General features: G+C 47.6%; 1 protein-coding gene across 23 annotated transcripts in view; it reads right to left on the reverse strand.

Moving 5' to 3' along the window:
- Window positions 1-23,048, reverse strand: part of MICAL3 (microtubule associated monooxygenase, calponin and LIM domain containing 3) — a 218,919-nt gene that overhangs the window by 120,894 nt on the left and 74,977 nt on the right. For all 23 annotated transcript variants that reach the window (XR_010751058.1, XR_010751059.1, XM_066381120.1 and 20 more), the window contains 9 exons: window positions 15,911-16,247; window positions 11,266-11,473; window positions 9,363-9,479; window positions 8,750-8,851; window positions 8,036-8,191; window positions 6,634-6,734; window positions 3,359-3,616; window positions 2,914-3,029; window positions 1,685-1,811 (listed from right to left, as the gene is read on the reverse strand). Coding sequence is in view for 21 of the 23 variants with exons in the window: in XM_066381120.1 (XP_066237217.1) it covers window positions 1,685-1,811; window positions 2,914-3,029; window positions 3,359-3,616; window positions 6,634-6,734; window positions 8,036-8,191; window positions 8,750-8,851; window positions 9,363-9,479; window positions 11,266-11,473; window positions 15,911-16,174 (1,449 nt within the window). In the remaining 2 variants the exon portion in view is untranslated. The remainder of the gene's footprint in view (window positions 1-1,684; window positions 1,812-2,913; window positions 3,030-3,358; window positions 3,617-6,633; window positions 6,735-8,035; window positions 8,192-8,749; window positions 8,852-9,362; window positions 9,480-11,265; window positions 11,474-15,910; window positions 16,248-23,048) is intronic.

The following is a 23,048-nucleotide window of genomic DNA, read 5'->3' on the forward strand; positions in this document are numbered from 1 at the left end:
AGTTGTGAAGAAGGAAAATCAAGCACCAAGTAAATCGCACCTGAGGGTCTCCTCAGGTAACAGATGAAAGACTGGGAAGCAGGTCAGGCAATGTTTACACAGAAGTTATGATGATGACCTTCAAAAATCCCTCTGGGATGTGGTGGGTTACACGCACTAAAAATTCACTACTCAGCCACAGACGTCCCTCTGACAGTCTCCACTGAACACTTTTTTAAAAAAGTAAATAAGTCCATTTTTTTTGTTGTTGATAACAGATACAGTAAAGCTTGCTGCATTTGTAAGTGGCTACGCCCATGTAACTACAACCTGGATCAAACCTCACAACACGCCCAGCCCTGCCAGCAGCACTGTGCTCCCAAAGACAACCACTATTCTGACTTTTATCACTGAGGATTCGTGTTACTTGTTTCTGAACTTGGCATAAATGAAATTATACAGTAGTGTCCCCTGTCTGACATGCGACAATTAATTAATTAATTAATTTTTTACAGAGACAGAGAGAGAGTCAGAGAGAGGGATAGACAGGGACAGACAGACAGGAACAGAGAGATGAGAAGCATCAATCATTAGTTTTTCGTTGTTGTGCACTGCGACCCCTTAGTTGTTCATTGATTGCTTTCTCATATGTGCCTTGACCGCGGGCCTTCAACAGACCAAGTAACCCCTTGCTCGAGCCAGCGACCTTGGATCCAAGCTGGTGAGCTTTTGCTCAAACCAGATGAGCCCGTGTTCAAGCTGGCGACCTCGGGGTCTTGAACCTGGGTCCTCGGCATCCCAGTCCGACACTCTATCCACTGCGCCACCACCTGGTCAGGCTGACACGCGACAATGAAGACATCAGCACTGCCGATGGATGCTGAGGCCGTTTCCAGTTTCTGCACATGTGAAGAAAGCTTCCTGAACACTGCATGAGTGTTGTGCACACACACCCGCTTTGTCAGGCATGTTGGACACCAGCGCTATCCTCTAATAGCGCATTTTGTGGACACCATAGGAATAGACCTCACACAAATACAGAAGGCCTAACAGTGTCAACTTCAGGCAGACAGTGAACAAAAAATTACACTAGAACACAGGCAAATATGTTGAATGGGCTTCTTTCTAAAACTGCTGGGTTCTCTAGGATAATTATGCCTATGAAACGTTATTCCTAATGTTATTTTAAGGCTTCAGACACTCTGAGAAAGAACTCAGTACAAAAAACGACTGACAATGTCTTGCCTGTTAAAAGTTCTTTCCAGCAAACAATTTCAATCACCCTAACAATGACCCTGTCTGTGAGGAGCAGGCACACCCACTCTTATTTTACAGATAGACACTGACGTTCAGAAACATGAAAGAACTTGTCCAAGTGACAAGAGGCAGCCATACTTCCTGACTACCGAACAAGAGCCCTGTCCCTACAACATGGGACATGAATGAGGAGGTATGGGCTAAGGCCCTGGGTCCACTGTTTCTGTCATCTCTGATCTACTGGCAAATCACTCAACATGTCTCTGCCTCCACTGCTCAATCTGTTGTCGGAAAATAATCTCTACTTCCACCACCCAGAGAGGTATCTACTCGAATCTACTTGAGAAGTGCTGTCTATACGCTTGTTATGAATAGACACGTTTCAACATTGAGTTCTGACAGGTCCTAACAAGGACCCAGATGAAGATCATGGACTGGAGGCGCTTACCTGGCTCGGCCGGAGGAAGTTGACGTTAATATTGGGGTACCTGGTGACAGGGTCTATGCTGTACTGGCTGAAGTTCTTGCTCACATTCTCAGGGGTGGTCTGAGGCAGCAGCCTGTAAACGCTCTCCCTGCAAGAACACAGCAGAGCTCTCAGAGCGCAGTGCGGCCACACGTCCTCTTCCTTTCCCCCAGAACAGTGCTATTTCTGACAATCCCCCAGTCATCGAGGGTTAGGACAGAGCCTCATCCTCGACTGGTTCCCTGCCCTGTGACGTCACCCCGCATTCCCCGCTCAGTGACTCGCAGGAACAGCACACACGAGGCTGCGGGCAGGGGTAAGAAGGCAGACTCTGATTTAAAAGGCAACTAATTTACAGTTTTGTTTTTTCAAGCATGCCAACATTTAATGTTTAAGAGAATCATAGATGAAGAAAGAACTTGTCACCAAATTAGTCCGAGTTCCTTGAGTAACTGACCTACAAAAACATCAACCACCAATCCCGCCCGGAAACCTTGTTTCTCCAATTTCTAGGTTAGGGCGTTTGTTCTTAACTAGCAAACGCAGGATTCTCACCTTGTCTGCAATAACCTGCTTCAAAATATCTGACCCTTGAACCTTGAACATTTCAGAAATGTTTAAAAGCAGTTTGCTATTTTCCTTTGAATTAAAGGCACTTTTATTTTCTCATCTTATTTCAGTCTGTCCCCTATGGCCAAACTGACTTCATTAGTATAAGCCACTCTTGTTGAAGGACAGAGGATTGAATGCACTGTTTCTATGAATTTGTTTATGCGACTGTCATAAAGGGTGCAGATACCACCATTTGATGGTATACAAAAATTCAGATACTATAGTTGGCAACAAATTTAGTTTAGAAAGGGGTAAGAAAAGAGCACTTAGATTAGATAACTTTTTTAATTTATTGATTTTAGAGAGCAAGGAAGAGAGAGAGTGAGAGACAGAAACATCGATCTGTTCCTGTATGTGCCCTGACTTGGAATCAAACCAGCAACCTCTATGCTTTCGGATGATGCTCTAACCAACTGAGCTATCCAGCCAAGGCCTAGATTATCTTTTAAGTTTCTGTAATTTCTTGAATAAATATCTTGCTTGTCCTCTCTTAAATATGAAAACATTTTTAATTATGAAAAGAAGAGAGAGGTTGGAGAAACCTGGACTCTGCCTGAAAACAAGCCGCTCGCCACCCCCAGTTCTTTCGCACCCTTTACCTCTCCGCCAGGACTTCCAGGGGACTTGAGCCTAGAGACCAACTCCGTACCATCCAGGCAGAGTCCATAGCAGCTAGAAAGCCCCGGGCGATTCCTGTTCCCATTGGCCAGAAAGGCTGTAAGGAGACACAAAACAAGGAATTAAAATAAATTTCCTTTAAAAAGACAGAAACTAAACAAAGAGTTTGTTGGAGAAAGCAGTCTGGCGACTGTTGACATGTGGGACTTCTCTGCCTCATAAGCTGGCAGAGGGTAAGTCACGGAGTGTACCCTTCCCATCCCTGTGTGGCCAGTCCGGTGCCCTGTGGCCTGCAGCGCTTCTTGCTTCTTGATAGGACGCCTGTGAAGATTCCCGTGTGGTACAACACCATGGACACTCACTCCTCTCTCGGTCCCTAGACTTGTCTCCACAGTCACTAGTAAGTGCTGCCACCCTGCCACTCACCTCGAGGAGGCTGTCCCCAACCAAGGCCACAAGCAGCTGGTGCCCGTTCTGCTCCCGCACCAAGGCGGCGTTCTCAGAGGCGTACATGCACGTGAAGTCGAACATGGCCACGTCGGGCTGCCCGTAGTGGTTGATGGCAAAGTCCAGAGACGGCAGCTGCTGCTGTGTGGAGAAGTCCGCCGCCTCCCGTGCATAGCTCAGCAGCGCCTCTTGGTCTACGTTCTCCCGGGAAAGCAGGAGCTCAGTGTCGGCGTAGTCCTACTCCAGAGAGGAGAGAAGCTCAGGTCACAAGCACAGCACAGACAGGGCCAGGTCTTCACCGCCTTCCCCTTCCCTAAAGTGACTTCATGTTCCAGGGTCCTTTTATACACACTGCAAAGAAGGAGAGGAGGCTCTGCTGCCTAAAACCACAGTTCTTACTTTCCTGGCCTTTCCACAGACCAGCAGCAAGTTATGACTTCTTTGCTTCTGTGCAACCCACCTCACAGAGTTGTTCTGAATACCAAATAAAACTGTTTACATGATGGTACTTGGTAAACTGAAAAAGCACTGTAAGGTTTACGTTATCATCGGCAACCATGACCCCTGGTAGCAATTAAACCCTCAGCCGTGTACAACTCCACAGCCCAAAGGAGGGAGCCAAAGCTTCAGTGCCGAGACGTGGGGGTGGAGCAGCAGCGGTCAGGGGACTGGGCAGAGATATACTCAGAATGCACACAAGTGTAAAACTAATGTAAGATTCTGAAAGGCTCCACAGACCCCACCAACAAAGAAAAACATGTTGCACACAAAGGACTGAAGAGCCCTTTTTGTGTTGGGGGTCCCTGGCACTCTGGGCCAAGTCTCTATGCTCCTAAAGTGGGGCTGCGGTCTCCACATGGTCCTGTCAGTCACCAACACAAGATGTTCAAAGCCAAAACACACATGTACAAGTTGGCCCTCGAAATGGTGTCTGTTCACCAGGAAGTAGCAGCCAGGAGTGGATTTAATACTCGGCAGCAATGGTGGGATTCAGCTGGTTCACACTGGTTTGGCAGAACGAATACCTAATTTTTTGTTGAGTTCAGTGAACAGGTTGTTAAAATGGCACTTGTAATCAGTGTTCTCTCTAAGGTGAGCACCTGGGTAGTTGCTCAACGTGGAAATCACAAATTTACATTCCTTACTCTCTTAATGTTTATCTGTGCAACAGCGTATTCTAAGTGCCCGTAGTAATGTTCTTTCCGTCCATAGGTGAAAAAAATTGCAAGTGAAGATGCCAATCAAGAAGCAATATGGAAATCACTTCTCGGCCTTTTGGCTAAGATCAAGTGTAAGAAGCAATATGGAAATATCTTAAATAATGGTTTTATTGTTTTTTTGTCAGGTATTATTTAATATTTTTTCATTAATATTTTAAAATTCTTTCAACATAATCTAGTTTTGTGTACTTTTATTGTTCTTATTTAAATATTAAATGCATGAAGTAATCTTTCGGTATATCATTTTTTATACTTAAAACAGTCATTAGGGCAGGAAACTGGTTGTTAAATTATTTGAATTCCACCACTGCTTGGCAGCACACACAGATGGCATGGCCCCTACCCACTAAAAAATCAAATAAATAAGAAGGAAAAGCAAATCAGCTCTTGGCATTCTAGGTTGTTTCAATGTATTTTCAACTGATGCCAATGGGCTCATGAACTCTTGGCAGCATGGGCCGCACACAAGGCGTGGCCCTGCTTCTCCTCACAGACGAAGGGCACAGGCTGAGAGACGAACACAGGTGATGGGTGGGAAGAGGCTCTGCTGCAGGCACAGGTTCCCAAGCTCACCCCGACGCTGCTCTCAGGTAAGACTAGAGTGCAGCTCCGTTGCAGGAACCACACTCATTAGCATCCTGCAGAGACCGAGGCCCCCCTCACGGTCAGTGGTGAGTCTATCTGTGGTGGGGGCCATGCAGGCCCACCCAGCCCACCCAGCGCCTCTGCTCACCATCTCACACGCAAGACGGTCATTCTCACACTTTGTATGGGACCAAATCAGACTTAAGAAATTCTCCATAAGGAATCTCTACCCTGCAGTGTTCTGATTTCATACTCCGATCACCATCTCAGGGAACATCATACAATTAGTCACCTGGAAACGAGGCTGAGCTGGGCCTGGCTAAGAAGAGAAACCCGTACTGCTGACCCAGTCAGTGTCCCCTGGACCTCTGACAGCCACATTTACAACGAAACCAGGACCATTTCCAAGGTCCTATAAATACCAACCACTACTTCTTTGTCAAACTCCATTCCCTCCAGCATCCCTTTAAAAAGATGACCTGGCCCTGGCTAGTTAGCTTGTCATTCCAAAACAACAAGGTTGTGGGTTCGATCCCTGGTCAGGGCACACACACATGGGCAGCAACCACTGGAATATACAACTGAATGGGACAACAAATAAATGCTTCCCTCCCCTCCCCTCTCTCTCTGTCTCTCTAAAAAATCAATAAAAAAGTTAAGCCCTGGCCAGGTAGCTCTAGAGCAGGGGTCTCAAATTCGTGGCCCGCGGGCCACATGCGGCCCGCCGAACAATTTTGTGCAGCCCGCAGACTAATCCACGAAGTTCAAGAAAAGTGTTGCGTAACAGTTGCCGTTTGTAGACCTAGTGCGGCCCGCCGAACGGCTGTGATCTTGCTCTGCGGCCCACATGCTGAGTTGAGTTTGAGAGCCCTGCTCTAGAGTGTTGTCCTGAATGCAGAGGTTGCCGGTTCAATTCCCCAGTCAGAGCACACACAGGAACAGCTCCATGCTCCTGCCTTTCTCTCTCAAAAAATAAACAAAAAAACAAAAAACAAAACAAAAACAACCCTATTAACTAACCAATAGTTTCTTTTATATGGAATTCTCTAGAACCACAACTCGAATCACCTAGGATTAAACTAAATATTTACTACTGAATTATCTGAGATTTGCTTTGCACCAGTCCAACTGCAGGAATGCAGTGAGTTGGATACTATTGAAACAACACAGGCTATGTGTTGGCAATTGTCAAAGCTAGATAATGGACACATGGTGGTTTATCACATGATCCTCTTTAGTTCTGTTTATGTTAGAAGATTTCCATAATAAAGAATTTGTTTTTTTAAGTTTAACTAAAGAACATTAGAGTACATGTTTCTGGGAGATGGGTTCAGGGCTCACTTTCATTCTCTTGCAGGAAAAACTCTTCAGACAATAAAATTCTTTCTCTTGGTGACCATACTTACCACTGCAACATAAAAAGAGGTCTGAAAGAAGCCCAGCACTTACATGTAGTATCACCCCTTTGTCCAGTAAGCTCTGCTTTTTGGCTGTCATAACAAAATAGTGCGTGTCATCTTTGTAGTAGACGATGTTCTCCAAGTCAATACCTACAACCAGAAAACAGAAGTGTGTGAAAAGGGTTTGCTGAAACTAAGGTGTATTAGGGCAGTCAGAGAGCTCATACATAGGCTACAAACTGTAAACCTCCAGGCAGGAAGAGAAAATAAAAAAGATGCCTAAAACCCACATTCCTACTTCCTGCACACTGAGATCTTTTTCTTTTCTTTCTTTTTTAGAGTGGAGGGGAAATAGACTCCCGCATGTGCCCCTACCAGGATCCACCCAGCAACCCCCATCTGGAGCCAATGCTCAAATCAACTGAGCTATTCTCAACACCCGGGGCCAACACTCAAACCAATCGAGCTACTGGCTATGGAAGGAGGAGAGAGAGGGGAAGAGAAAGGGGGAGAGAAGCAGATGGTTGCTTCTCCTATGTGCCTTGACTAGGGATCGATCCTGTGGGGCTGATGCTCTGTCCACTGAGCCAACCTGCCAGGGCCACACTGAGTTATCAGAAGAGGGTGAAGTTTGTTTATTCTTCACTGCCTGTAATTCACTTGACACCCTAAGTTATCCTACAAATAATAATCAAAAGTGAGCAGAAAGATAAGAATTGGAAGGAAAATAAAGATTAACCTTGAATAAGAGGGTCTGGGTTAATTATCAGGTTAAGCCACTTTTATAGTCACCAAAGGCAACCAGGGAACTCTCCTAGAACAGGACAGACAGCGGGTTGCCTGGAAGCAGAGAATAAACTACTGACTTTTAATTAATCTAAAAAAAAAAAAAAGATGTAACAGAAAGAAACCATGTTCTAGAAAACAGAGTATTGGAATTTGCCGTGCATTTTTGTTGCATCAAAACATCTACATTAATCTATTCAACAGCTATTTTATAACAATCTCATTCCTATCTAGCACGTGGTTTACTTCAAATCCAAAGTGGAACTTAGGAAGAAGACTATACATTCACTGCCTATGGTCAGCTTCTCAATAAGCCAAAGAAGTACCACCAAAAGCAGATCACTGCATCAGGCACCATCACTTAGAGCCAGGTGGAGAGGAAGGGGTTGCAGAAGAGCTGGTAGAAGGCATAATGAAAACTTCAAGACAAACAAATAAATAAAAACCCAGTCCAGACTAGCCTCGTCCCTGTGATGAGGGTGAAGATGCCAGAGCAGAGGCCTGCAATGCAGAAAGCATTATGCTCAGAATAGAGCACGGGAGGGGAGAGCAGGGTAAACGACAAGCACTGACACCAGTGAGCCCTGTTTTCCAGATGGCCCAAGAGAAAACCACAGTAGTTATTTAAGTTCTGTTCTTACTGCTTCCAAGGCTTTGACACCGACCTGTGGCTTCCCTCAGCTCCTGGAAAAACTTTTGGTTGAATATAAATGCCACACCACTGATCTCCTCCACTTTGGCTTCTGCGGTCGTGTTTCGGTTAATAAAATTCGCTGTAATAGCAATGGCCAGTTTGCCTCGGAACTCTTTCCGATGAAATCCTGGAGGGAAAAGCATGTTCAGAGGTAGCAGCAGCAGGCTAGAGAGGAAGGAAGACCCCTTCCAGCAGGAGGGGTACTGATGGTGTTAGGAAACATGAGGGACAGGAATCGATGGGAAAATTGTAGCGCAGCTCCTTCTCAATCTGGAAATAAGGCGTTGACCCACCAAAGAATGTAACAATCCAGAAAAGAAGTATTTCCCTCACACTAACAAAAATATCCGAAATCTGACCGGAATATTACTCAATACTAGCAATTTTATTTTCTTTTTAAGAAGGGAAGTCACATTTTTATTAAGCTGAGATTTAACCCTGCAGTGCCAACTGCTCAAAGTACAGCCTATCTCCTAGTACCTAACAAGAGTGCCCTATAGGAAGTAACCCGAGTACCAGCTGGCTAGGGGAAGGGTGGGTCTGCCCTCCAACTAGAGTAGGTGGCACACATACACAACTTCTTAGAAGGAATGTGGTTGCTGATGGCACAATACCTCACCCCAGGGTTTGGAGAAGGTCCCTCTACACACTGTTATAAACCAGGGAAAGGAGCATTGCCCAATACCTTCCAGGGTGTTCCTACGGCCATCTCCGCCAATGATCACTTCAAATTCATATTCTGACACAGGATGAGTTCTAGGGTGCACCAGTGCCCGCCAACCTATCCCTGTGGATCAAAGTCAAAATGAAGGTCATCTCCCAGGCCATATTCATACATCTAAGACATCTCAAGATATCCAGGTAGGCAGGTTCCAAGCCTAAACAGGTCTAAAAGCATGGGCTACAAACCACAGAAAGGGAGAGGTTCATTCCCACCACACGGCAGTGTTTTCCCTGATGTGGTATGAAGATCATAGACCCAATGATCTTAGTTGAATTCACCTATGCTGAGGGGGATTTCTACCTTAGCAGTCCCTGAAATACTTCTTCTAATTTTACTGACCCCCAAGTATAAAAAGGTTGAAAACTACTGCAGTGAACACAAACGCCTGCAACGTCTCACACTGTCCCAAAGTTGTCCTCATTAATCACAAGTTCCTCAAGAGATACTGGCTGTACCAGTGGAAAGGTCGCATTTAGTTCTGACAACTGCAGGTTCCTGTAGTTTCCTGCTCTGACCTCTTTTTTTGCCCATGCAACACCCTTCATCTCTCTTCCTTTTGTCCAGTTCAACTCACGTTCGTTTTCCTGGTCCTCAGGAGGCTGTACCAGTCCTTGGAATTCCACATTGACATGGATCTCAATGCCTAGGATCAATGCTACTTTCAGCAGTATTAGCTGAAGCTGCCGGATACCTGGATAAACAAGACAGCATTAGTCAGTGCGCACTAAAAAAAGGGCCATGTGCCATCCCTGCTCAGGTTCCCACCTGTCCACCAACGCAGAGTCCATACAGATTCTCAGAGCTTCCTGTAACAGGAGACATCTTCCAAGCCATGCTCCACAGCTGCTTTCTTTATGAAGGGCAAGAAACATTCCAGAGAGACACACAGGCCCACGCCTACCTCTTGGGTGACACGTTTCTGAGACAACGTGAAACTGTAGCTGGCAGGAGACTCCCTTCCCTCTTCCCTGGGTCAGTCAGACCCATGATTATTTACAGAATCTACAATCTTCACAGGATGGCAGTCACCAGAGGAGGCAGAAGATGGCACCCATTGGTATGCATTCTGGTTCTGGTCCAAAGGGGCTAGACTACCTCCTGGGGTTCCATCATCCCTCTCTCATCTCATGACCTCACTGGTCTTCACAGAGCCTGACCAGGCGAGAAGGGCAGACTTCAGTGCAAGCTAAGCAGCCTCTCACCACCCCCCCTCCCACCACTGGTCTAAAGTTGCAAAAACTAAGGCTCACAATGAATGAAAATCTTGCTCATTTGCCTAGTGAGATTCATTTATTTAATGTTAAGTGAACACCTGCAAGGGGCCAGACATGGCAGCAGCTCCAGAGATACAGGGATAAAAACCTAGTCCCTTATGTTCAATATAGCTCCAAGACAAATCCTGTCAACCATAGGGCACACAACTGCACTGAACATGTGACCCTGCTCCTCTCATCAGACCAGACTCACCACTCACCTGCAGCCTGTGGCTAACGTGCTAGGAGTCCATGCAAATCCTCCTCCAGATCATTTGGTTATTTCCTCAGTTACACAATCTGACTCCTGAGTCACATGCACAGAGACTCATTAAATCCCATGCTAGTGAACATTTTATATTTGTAGATACTAGGTTCCAAGATGTTCTGCACATTACAGCCCAGCAGGTGGGCAGGGGCCTCCCCTGCCAGGGGAATGTGGCAACAGAGGCCAATGTGTGGTAAGCTGGCACAGCCACTTCAAACAGCAAAGAGTTCAGCAGCTGGAGGCGTGCACAAGATGCCTCTGGCAGAGCTCAGAACTCAAGTTTCTTGCTAAGTCTTTCTGGAACCATTAAGAGTGAACAATAAACAAGACTTCAACCTCATCACGCAGACACTGCTTTCATGCATACACACGGTCATGAAAACAAAGCCACCATCTGCGTTAACCTGTGTTTATTTCAAAGGACCTTAGAAAACCACAGGCCCAAGCTGAGCTTGGAGAGGTCAAGAGCATAGCAGGAGCATCGCAGGCAGCAGACCTCATGAGAGTCACTAACCAAAGGAACTGACTCACCACTCGCCAAACTAGGAGTCTGCTTCTCCTAAAACTGTGCTCTCCACTGGACTATGCCACCTGTACCCCGTTCTTAGACTGGTGCAGCATCTAACATATCATGTGCCAAAGAGCAGCACGCCTGTGCTTCTTCCACCAGTCTGGTCAAGGCCTACTCTGGGCATCTATCCCACACTACAAGTGCTAAGTGAGACCTAACTCAGAAACCCTCATGCTAAATTCCACCAGTTGAGAGTCTGAGGTTACAGAACCACGTGTGGCAGGTGTTTTCACAACAAGCAGAGTGTGTTCCTATACTACAGGTACTAATGACATTAGAACACAGTGGGCTGTTGGGACGAGTTCCTCAGATAACCTGCCCGTCCCTCTTACAGAACAGAGGTGGACTGTAGGGTGGGCCCCACAGGAGAACTGGTCTCACTTACTGATATGGTCAATGGCTCCAGCACAGAACTTGCCGTAGAATTTCTTGGCACCCAAACCTCGCAGGTCATGAATGGTGAATGGCCAGAGATGCAGGACATTGTTGCGGGAGAAGGCATCTCGCTTCTCAATGACGACTACCTTTGCTCCCAGCAAGGACAAGTCGATGGCTGTGCGGAGACCACAGGGGCCGGCTCCAATGATGAGACACTGAAAGACACGCCGCTTTCAGGGCAAAGGCAGCGCCTCCTGAGAAACCTCGCATTCTACAAGTGTCACGATCTCCTAACCAACATTCTCTAAAACCCCCAGGTAGGGGTACTCTTCCCATCTCCAAGCCATCCGGGTCCCCGCTGAGCACCTGCGATGGCAGGGAGAAATGCTGGTGGCTGCTATGGACAAACAACACTCCTGTCTCAGCACATGCTCCCCTGTAGATCTGCAACATATCTAAATAAAACATCGTTTCTTTTTTTTAAATTTTTAGGCTCAGGAAAGAGAGATGAGAAGCATCCCCTCATAGTTGCAGCACCTTAGTTGTTCACTGATTGCTTCTCATTTGTGCCTCGACCCTGTCAGGGCTCTATTACAGCAGAGCCAGTGACCCCTTATTTAAGCCAGCGACCCTGGGCTCAAGCCAACTGATCTTGGGATCATGTTGATCCTGTGCTCAAGTTGGCACACCTGTGTTCAAGCCGGCGACCTCAGGGTTTTGAATTGGGGCCCTCAGCATACCAGGCCAACACTGAATCCACTGTGCCACGAGTGGTCAGGTGGTCATCATTTCAACAAATGACTTAAAAATCCCTTCTCGGCATGCCTACCGGGGGGAATGCTCTGCCCATCTGGGATGTTGCTCTGTTACAGCCGGAGCCATTCTGGCGACTGGGGTGGAGGCCATGGGACCATCCTTAGTGCCCAGGATGGATTTGCTCCGGTGGAGCCTTGGCTGCGGGTGGGAGGAGAGAGACCAAGAGGAAGGAGAGGGGGAGGAGTGGAGAGGTAGATGGGTGCTTCTCCTGTGTGCTCTGGCCGGGAATCGAACCCGGGAATCCTGCACACCAGGCCAATGACTCCGACGGGTCTACCATATCATGCTTTTTACTTAAAAAAAAAAAAAAATTACATTTCTTTTGAATGCTGATGAACAGGAGACACCAAATCTTTTTCGCCTGCAAACTACTACCTTCTTTATTAGATCTAGCTAATAACACTGCTCTGTCTTTTTTCCAAATAGCTCCAGATATATGGAAAAGATTTATATAGGCGGAAGGGGATCCTCAAACCCCTCAGCGAGATCTTCTGAGAATGGCTTTTAAGATACCTAGAGGCAGAAAAAGCCCAATAGAGATCAGGGGAACTACCAGCTTTTAGGATACACCCTTAAAGGCTCCAGTGCCCCAAAGGGGTCTCATAGGATGCCATCTGGGTCCTGCTTCAATAGTGGAAAGGAAGGTCATTGAGCTAAAGCCTGCCAGGCTTACACGCCTCTGCTGTGAGGAAACAGGGACACTGGAAGGTGGGCTTCCCCCTCGCTCCTCTAAGGGAGGGTTCAGTCTCTTCCAGCCCTGCTCCAGCCACCTATGACCTAACCTTGCCCAGAAAGCTGGGGTTTGCCACTGAAGGCTGAAGGTGCCCAGGGCCGTCGGCCCCATCTACGACACTGTGGACGAGCCTAGTGTATTTCTTCCAAGAAGCAGGTAAACTGATCTCATTCGCACAAGGGCCACTTAACTATGTTTTACCTGAATAGTCAGGTTTTTTATTCTTCCCTCAAAGATCTCTGTTGTGGGTGTTGATAGTCCTATTTTCTGCTGCTTTGCTTAATATATAGTGTTTCCTTTATCCCTCCTACCTCAATGCCCCACTCATATTTCAGGCTGGGACCTACTCTTAATTTAGAGCTCTCTTTCCTCCTTTTGCCAACTTGTATTATGAATTTACCTTTGCCACCCAGCTTAATGTATCCCAAGGTTCACTTTACCAGGCCACAGTCACAGAGCTCCAGGGAAAAGCAACCTGGTCTCAACTCTCCAGGCAGAGGAGAACAGAAGCTCCATATCCACGCATGCTGCAAATGGCTTTTTCCAGTCTACCTGAATCATTACCAGCTAGAAGCAGCGGTCATTGGGACTTGGACATGAGCCCCAAAGTATAGAATGGTGACAACAATTCCAGTGCCGTGCGGACTTTTCCTGTAGGGAACTTTCCTGGACTCCTGCTCCCTGTGACAGCTCCTAACAGACTGAACTGTGGTTGGGTTGCATTTTTCAGGGATTTGGCATGGTGATGGGGCCAACTTAGACTTGGGGAACATGTTAAGGACACTACTCATTTATGGATTCTTGCTGTATTGGCCAAGAGTTTGCTTAAAGGCTTTTAATCACTGTAAAAAAAATAGAGGACTGGATGAAGAAGATGGGGCACACATACACCATGGTATATTATTCAGCTAGGAGAAATGGTGACATCGGATCACTTATAGCGGAATGGTGGAGTCTTGGTAGCATTGTGCGGGGGTGAAATAAGCGAATCAGAAAAAAACAGGAACTGCAGGACTCCATACCTTGGTGGGACATAAAAGCGAGACTAAGAGGCATGAACAGGAGTGTGGTGGCTATGGGGGGTGGGGGGAGGGAAGGAGGGAGAGGGGGAGGGGGAGGGGTACAGAGAGAACTGGATGGAGGGTGGCGGAGGACGATCTCTCTTCGGGTGATGGGTATGCAACAGAACTAAATGACAAGATAACCTGGAAATGTTTTCTTTGAATGTATGTACCCTGATTTATTGATGTCACCCCATTAAAATAAAAATTTATTTATTAAAAAAAAAAAAAAATCCCTTCTCATCTTTCTTTAACAGGAGAGGACCTTTTGTTTCTAAGGCAAGCAGATGTCTATCTGAGGAGATGTAGATTATTAAGTGCACAGTTCAGGCAATGTCAAGAGTCCTGGAATGCGTCTTCCACGGAAATGCCTCTCAGGACGCAACTTCCAAGAGCCAAAGATTTATGTGCTGAAGGACTCTGCTTCTTCCACCAGTCTGGTCAAGACTGAAAGCCCAGTCATTAGACTGAAAGCCCAGGAAAATGATCTTGAAAATCCATGTTTTAGAGAAGTGCTCAGGGTGACACTAGACACTTACCTTAACTAGTTTGTTCTACATGTGCAGAAGAAAAGAAGACATGCAATGTTTTTGGCTTTGGATTCCTTTTATCCTTAACAAAACTCCAGAACTCACTCACAGAAGTCATGTCTTTGAATTCCTTGAATTTGGATGAATATCAAACCAAATGCAAACCATTCAGGAAGAGGAAGGGGCATCCCTCGGTATCCACATCTGGGAAAATTAAAGCTCAGGAAAAAGCACTAATGACTTAGCCATGAAAATCATTTGCAACTTTGTTTCCCTACCAGGTTTTTCTTCCAAGAAGATGTGCTCTTGTATGAACAGGAAAGCAGGAAAGTTGAAGTCGTTGGTTTGAAACCCTGGGTTTGCCTGGTCAAGGCACATATGACAAACAATCAGTGGACAACTAAAACGAAGCAACAATGAGTTGATACTTTTTGAGCTCCTACCCCTGAAAATCAATACATAAAATCTTTTTTCAAAATATATTTTAAAAATTTATTTATTTTAGTGAGAGCAGAAGAGAGGGAGAGAAGAAGGGAAGGAAGGAAGGAGAGAGAGAGACAGGAACATCAATCTGTCCCTGATCAGGGATTGAACCAGCAACCTCTGTGCTTTGGGACAATGCTCTTACCCAGGGGTCCCCAAACTTTTTACACAGGGGGCCAGTTCACTGTCCCTCAGACCGTTGGAGGGTCGGACTATAAAAAAAACTATGAACAAATCCCTATGCACACTGCACATATCTTATTTTAAAGTAAAAAAAAACAAAACGGGAACAAATACAATATTTAAAATAAAGAACAAGTAAATTTAAATCAACAAACTGACCAGTATTTCAATGGGAACTATGCTCCTCTCACTGACCACCAATGAAAGAGGTGCCCCTTCTAGAAGTGTGGCGGGGGCCGCATGCAGCCCACAGGCCGTAGTTTGGGGACCCCTGCTCTTACCAATTGAGCTATCCGGCCAGGACATATAAAAATCTTAAAAAAAAAAAAAAAAGGTTCTGAAGCCTGTGGCATACCTCCAAGTTGGCAGGTACCATCCATACCTCACAAGACACTGTGCATGAGTGGTGACTTTGTGAAGATGACATACCAAGCACAAGCACCATGAAGCCATTTCCACACAGGATGCTAACAGGGCCTGGCTAACTGTTTGCTGAATGACCTACATGCTTCTATCATTGTGAGATTTAAAACAAAGCCTCAGCAAAACAAAGCTGCTACACCATTAAGTTGTTCTTGCTGGTGAGACCCCGAACACTTAGTATGTGAGCACATGAAACATATTAGAATCAAGTCTGGCGCATGGCGCAGTCCAATGGACACAGCAATGCCTCTAACAAGGTACGAGGTTGACTGCCTATACTAGATCATAGCCTGACCTGGCCTAGTTCTCACCCAGCTGACCTCTACTTGATCCTTTTTTCTTAGCCTACCTCTACTCAGAATTCTTCCATTTCGGGTTGGATCCTTAGGTCAGTGACCCCGGCATCAGGGCCGCCAGCCTTACCTTGGTGTTGGTACATGCCTTCCCCTTTTTGTAGTCTTTGTGGCTGCTTCGTTTGTCCAGCTTTGCCCAGAGGGCTTTAGCTTTCCAGTAGCTGAGCTTGGACTTGAGCTTGTGGTAAAAGGAGCGATAGTCCTTAGGCTTCAGGTCCAGGTGGTCGCAGAGCTCTCTGAAGGCCTTGAGGGTCCCCTTGCAGGTGGTGGCCTGCACAAACTGGTCAAATAGGGCATGTGCTTGACTCATGGTCTCGTTTTTACTCTCCTCCATGCTTTCCCACTCAGTGACCCAACAAAGGGGGTGGAGGAACAGCAGCTGGTCCACCTGATGCTGTCAGGTTAACCTAACAGAAATAAAGAAAAAGGAATGGTGAGCAAATCCAAATTCATGTCTACAAACATTTCCTAGGAGACATAACCCTTGTTCAGTGTGGAACCCCCGAGTGTTGTATCATCCGTTCAACAAATGTGTACCTTCTCTGCTCCAGGCACCTAGGTGCAGGCGGAAGGGCGCATGGCAGGGCTTGTGTCCAAGGCTCTGCAGTGTCGTGGGTGAGACAGACTCATAAACAGAAGGTTAAGTGTCCCTAGTGATAGCACATAAGGGATTTGGGACATAAAGGAACAGCACCCAGGTCAGAGGGTAAAGGGTCCTCGCTGAAGGTGAACCTCTGCAAGGTGACAGCAGGCTCTTTCAGGATGAGTACTAGCAGGCAGGGGTACCGTGGAGGACCTGGGGAAGGAAGTAAGACAGGAAGGGCTGTGTGGGACTCTTAGAGTGAGGGAGTCAAGAAGGATCCCCAGGCTTCCTCTCGGCCAATGAGGAAATGGTGACAGTGTGCAAGTGGATTAAAACAGAACTCAGGTGTGAGGGAGGTGTGGTGTGCCCCCTCTTGGCCCCGTTACATCTGCACTGCTTTTGGGGTATTCACTAGGCAGGCAGGCGTGGTCCGAAACTGGGAGCAACTTCGGATTGTGCCATTAGGTCATTAGCATGCAGGTTAGCAGCTGATCCTAGACAGATAGCTGGTGAGGTCACACCAGGAGAGGCCCTGGGAGAGAAGCACAGGGCCCTGGAGGAGCCTGGGATGCAGACTCCTCAGGAGCTGGCAGAGAGGGTGCTCCACAAAGGCAGTGACAGGAGTGACGGGAGCCAACGTGCAGTGCCACAGCATTTAAAGAGTTTCAAGTTCAGAAGTGTCGACGCTGGTGAGGATTCACACACTAAAATACTGCCTCTGCACACTGCACACGGCAGCGTGGGCAGGTTACAGCCACCCGCTCTGCCCACAGACATATCTGACAACAATGATTGAGGTCTATGCCTGTCACCAAAAACGTCTACACGCCCACCACCCTGCGTCTGCTGGGCAGAAGCTGTAGGATGGGAGACGGCGCCCTGGGTGCTCCTTTGTCCACTCGCTCCCTTGGGTCTTCCTCATTATTTTTGGGCCAAGTTCTATTTATCACTACTCTTTGGAACTATTACTGCAGGGCAGGAGGCAAAGGGCCAAAGACCAAAATGCAGCCACAGGAAGAACAGAAAGGGAGGCCAGGGCAGTGAGGTTCTGTGCCCACGGGTTCCCTGACCCCTGAATAGGTCTCTCTGCCTCACCAGGCCTCGATGTTCCCTAGTGAGAGACAGGAAGCAGAGACTGGGTGATCTCCAAAACTCTCTTCCAATCCTGAGGTTCTCTGAGTTGAGTGCTGAGAAAAACTTCGCTGTCACAGGGCTCACTCCTGCTACTGCAGTTGTGAGGGTCCACGAGAGGAATATCACCAACTTACCACCAGTGTGATGAGGACTGCACTGAACCTTACTGTTGGAGATGGGGGTGGATGCAGGAAGAGAGCTGTTGGTCCACTGTACTCAGGTAGAGAAGCAAAAAGTAGCCCACTATTCAGTGAACCAGCCCATGTAGTGGGATCCACCAAATGGGAGGTGCTAATGAAATCAAGTCTCAGAAGACAGGCGCCATGCTTCAGACTCAGAACACAGTATAGGAGGAGACCCTCGTCCCTCCTGAAGCTCTTACACTGGGGAGACCTCTGACAAACAGAGCCCCCTTTGCGAAGTAGAAACAACATCTGCTCTGCACAACTCACACGATATCACAAGTTTAACCAAATCGACTGAAGCTGTGTCTTAAGTTTCAGGAGTGGAAGTTAATAACTAAATACAAGGAACTGCCATTTTCCTGTAACCTATGTCAACAGATGCACACTTTTCATGGATTGTGGAGGCCAAGTCAAAGATGGTAATTCTTTACCCGAAACACAGACTTGGCTTCTGATCCCAAGTATATCACATACCCAACATTCTCTCCTGGCTTTGGATATAAAAACTACACTAGTAAGAAACATAGCTTGTTCCAATGTCTGTGTAGCCAAGGGTCTAGCAAGAAACTTTTATTTAGGGGGAACTGGAACTCATCTTCAGTTTCCCCTAAATAAAAGTTTATTTCTTCTGGTAGCAGTAAGGAGCAAGAGAAATATATATTTAAAATTCCTAAAAAGAGCTCATTTTTGTCTTTTTTTTTTTTTTTGTATTTTTCCAAAGTGAGAAGCAGGGACAGGCAGGCAGACAGAGTCTTGCATGTGCCCAACTGGGATCCCCCTGGCATGCCCACCAGGGGGCGATGCTCCGCTGTAACCTAAGCCATTCTAGTGCCTGAGGTGGAGGCCATGGAGCCGTCCTCAGCACCTGGGCCTATACTGCTCCAATGGAGCCTTGCCTGCAGGAGGGGAAGAGAGAGACAGAGAGGAAGGAGAGAGGGAAGGACACTTCTCCTGTGTGCCCTGACTGGGATTTGAACCCGGGACTTCCACATGCCAGGCCAAAACTCTACTGCTGAGCCAACTGACCAGGGCCGTTTTTCTCTTACATGTGTTTATGCCAAAGGCAGAGGGAACAGGTCACACAGAGGCCTAGAAACAAGGCCCCAGAGTGTCTGCTCGTGAGGGCCTCTCTGTGGGGGTTCCTGTAGCTATGTTTGCTCTCTGGCAGGCAGACAGCACTCCACAAGCCTGCTCCTGCACACCCTACCTGTGTTCATCATCACTACCCCCACCTCTCACACACTTAGAAAGTTTTAAGAAGAAAGTTTTAAGACGTCTGGGTCCAGTCTCCCTGCCTCATGTCGAAGAAGGAAATGACTTTTCTTTGTTCCTGAATCGCTGCCACCTTTCACTCCTGGCTAGACCGGGGAACTCAGTACTAGTTTTCTTGCTTCACTTTACAGGCCCTGCAACCTGTATCAAGCTTTTCCCTGTCTAATACCTGCCTTAAGCTTATACCTCCCTGAAAGAGTCCTGAGCTTTTGTTTCCAGAAGAATTCTACTATGTAGGCTAAAAGTGCTTGGTTGCTTACAGCCCATTCTGCTTGAAATAACTATTTACTTCCACAAAGCAGCTAACCACAGAGAAGCCAAATCACATCCCAGCACAGATGAGCACCTACATTAATAACTGTGAAACACGTTCACATTCATAGGTTTCAGCTACGGCTCCTGGACAGCTGCACACAGGGACTGCTTCCAAGTGGCAGGCCAGTAGTAAGTGCCCAGCTGAAGGGATTTTGACCTGCAGGTCACTAATGACAACAGATAAATAGAGTTAAGCTGGTTCCTGGAACAATGTGACTGGCACCAAAGGTAAGAATACACGAGAGCAATTCCCTTAGGCTGCCTCATTTTTCCTGCTTTGCAAGCCAAACGAGGGCGGGGAGGACAGTCCGGGACGCTCTGGTGCTACTCTGCAGCTCTGTGGGCTCGGGTGTCCTGTTTATCATGGGGACTCATCGGCACTCTGATTCACTCTGAGAGCTGCTGGGGAGGACTGCAGAAGGGCTGTTCCTGCCGTTGCCCCCACTACCCTCATTCCTGAAGGTTACACCCAGAGTCAAACCCAGCACAGGCCCCTCCTGGACCAGCTTCATGCACGCTACAACCCAGTATCCTGGGAAAATCAGCATTCATAATCCTGGGAATCTGGAGGCCAGGAAACCTGGCCGGAAGGTGCCGGAAATTCTGGGGACCGAAATGCCAAGGTGTGGAAGGAAGGGGTGCAGGAAGTGAGGAGCCTGAGGGGGAAGAGGAAGTAAAAGCCAGATTTCCAGGGCATCAGGGTGATGTCTGCCAGCTGACAACATCCTGCACGTCTGTCTGTCCCACGGAATGGCCTGCTGACTCAGTCTGGCTCCCATGGCTGCGGGGACTGTGCTGGAGGAGCCGCCTGGTAAGTGCATGCCAGAGCAGAGCTCATGTTTCTATTTACAACAAGGTCAAAGTCAGTTGTCACTGACTCACGCTGGTTACGGGAACACTCAATCTCTAGCACTTAGAATAGGTGGGTGGTTATTTGAGGGATGGGGGAGAATTACCTTTAAAAATATAAAAAGAGAAACAAAAAGAGAATTACACCTCAAGAGTGTGAAACTAGAGTTGAAATCAGTTACTTCTCCCTAGCCACTGCATCAATATACCAGGCGATGTGCAAAATCTCTGAATCTTACAAGAAATCTGTAACATGCCCTTTCCCAGCCCTCAGTCAGGTCTGATTGTCTGATCAGATCTGAGAAGTCGGCACATGGAAGTATATTTTGGAATGCTGTTAGGATGAAACTTAGATGGAAAAATGCCTAAAGATTACAGTTTCCTTTGTGGTTTGCCTCAGTATCTAGGGCTGTTCAGGCCACTATCATCTGTGGACGGGGGACACAGAGGACCTCAGCTCAGGGGTGATGAGCTGACTGAATCAGACCACGTAAGGAGAGGACGCTGTCCCCGTCCCAGCTCCTGTCGCGATGCGCTCATCGGCCCCCTAGCCTTGGGTAGGTGCTCTGGGTACCTAGGAGCAAGCTCAGAGCAGTGAGGAAAGCAGTCTTTCCTCTGTGTCTTGTTCTCAGTTCTGAAGGATTCCATCCTCAGGTCTTTCCTACTTTCCATCCCATTAAGCACCAACGGACATCTAGCAGGATGCCAGGAAATTGGAGAAGAGCCTCACCCCACCTGCACACGCCCTTCCCACTCTGGGGAGCGGCCCTTCAGTCACTGACCCCCCTCAAGGGCTGAGGACTGCCTGGGAGACCAGGTCTTTGGAGCTACAACCTGACACAGTGGACATGTACTGTCTCTGTGGGCCGTTAGGGGAGCAGACCCTTCATGGGATTCTGCATGGGAACCCAGCAGCCCAATGAGGCAGGGACCAGTCCTGGGCACACATGAGCTTCGGCCTCAGTGGTTGGGAAGTAGAGGGCAATGGAAGAGGTGTAACAGGAGGTTCCGAACATGTTACCAAAAAGCGGTTTTTAACAATGATATGGTCAGCCTGGGCAGCGCATGATACCCTAATGAGAGCAACTAGCAAGAATATAGTACTTTTGTTAGGAATGCTCCCACAGCCTTGCTCTTCGCTGTAGAAGGGCCCTCTCTGGAGGGGTCTGAGAACAGGTAGGACCAGATTGGCCTGTGTCCTCTTCCGAGTCTCCAGTTCTCAAAGACACTGGCATAGTCCTTCCTATGTTATCTTTACTCTCTTCGTTAATAATCTGTTTCTTCAGGAAAAGCCACCGAAACAATGGAGAAATGTAGTGGATCAGAAGCAGCTGACCCTTCCCTGCCTTGTGGTCATCACCCAAACAAAAAGTCCACATCAGAACCAAGTGTACAGCAAGCATAACAGCTCGCGATGATGCCCAAATAGCCCAGGGAAGCCAGGAGTGGAGAAGGGCGCTGCGAGGCTGAACGCCGTCTGTGACGGGACTCACAGGAGCTGAGGCAATGAGCGTGAACTGCAGCCGTGCCAGGCACAGAGCAAGACCTGACAAATGCAGCACTGTCATTACCGTCTGGCAGTTTATCGGCCTGACAACAAAAGGTACACTCAGGCTAAATAAATGGCCACTCATATAACAGAATGAGAGAGCACAGGCAGTTGTGTTTTGAAAGAAAGAAAAATGTTTCAGAATCTCCTTTGTTCCCCCCTCCCCTTTGCCTGCTCCAGTTCATCTGTCTGGAAGGTGTGGTGATGGTGGGAGAGGCTCAAAGAACAAGATCTACGTCAGCAAGTTCCTGCCAAACTTAGATGTTAAAACAGGAAAGATATAAGAACTTAAAACAACAGCCGGAAAAAGAACTAAGACCCAACAAGTTACTAGCTGTCAGACCCATTTCTTATCTCAATCTCCACCACAGCCCACGAGGGGGAGTCCACACAGGGAGGGGGGGTAAGCCCACCGGGAAGCTGCCACTTAGAGAAGCTGAAACGTAACACAGTGAGAGCAGCAGCACAGCCATGTCTTGCTACCACCCGGGAACGTAGCATGAGAAACGAAGGCGGCCAGAATGTCTGCTCCGGTCCCTCACTGCCTGAGAGCCAGACCCTGTTGTCAATAGACAGACCCACTGCTAGGAAGATAGCTGCCCAGTTAACGACGGATACGCAGTTTCAAGTAAATTTAGCAGGACACATAACACAGGATTCCTTTTCTTCTCATGATTTATCTCTGCATCTGCTTCTTTGAAATGGATTCTTTCGTAAATGAAAGTCAAGGGCAGTCTTGTTTCACAGGAATTCTGCCTACTGGCTGCTAAAAGGCTGAGCAACCAAGACATGCTAACTCGGTACTCACCAACCTAGGTTCTTCACAGGTTCCAGCACCCAGCCACAGCCACAGCCACAGCCACAGCTCAGAGGAGCCACTCGCAAGGCAGTTCTAAATCACCTAATGCTACTCTGGTCTCTGCAGGAGCTCAGGGCCGGTCAGGAGGGAACCACAACCCACCACTACAAGAGTACAGAGCTGAGTTATAAGAAGACAAAGAGACTGACACCACCTTGCCCTGCTGACGTGAGAGCACAGCTATGATCCAGGTGATGCAGGGACCCCGATGGGGAGGAAGTTCATGGAGGTTCTGGGGATTACAGCCTAGAGCCCTCTCCAGAGAAGCAGGCTCCAATCTACTCTCCTCAGCACCATGGACCTGGTTCTAGCACACAGTTTGTTCTCTACAAGGTTTTATTCATTACAGGGCTACCAAGCCATCTAAGTCGTGCAGAATCAGGAAGTGGTTGGCTGGCAGCTGAGCAGGGTAACCTCTAGGGCCCTTGCAAAGCACAGGGACAGAGCTGCAGCCGTCCAGAG

The sequence above is a fragment of the Saccopteryx leptura genome, chromosome 4 (genome assembly GCF_036850995.1).
Source record: "Saccopteryx leptura isolate mSacLep1 chromosome 4, mSacLep1_pri_phased_curated, whole genome shotgun sequence".
NCBI classification, from domain to species: Eukaryota; Metazoa; Chordata; class Mammalia; order Chiroptera; family Emballonuridae; genus Saccopteryx; species Saccopteryx leptura.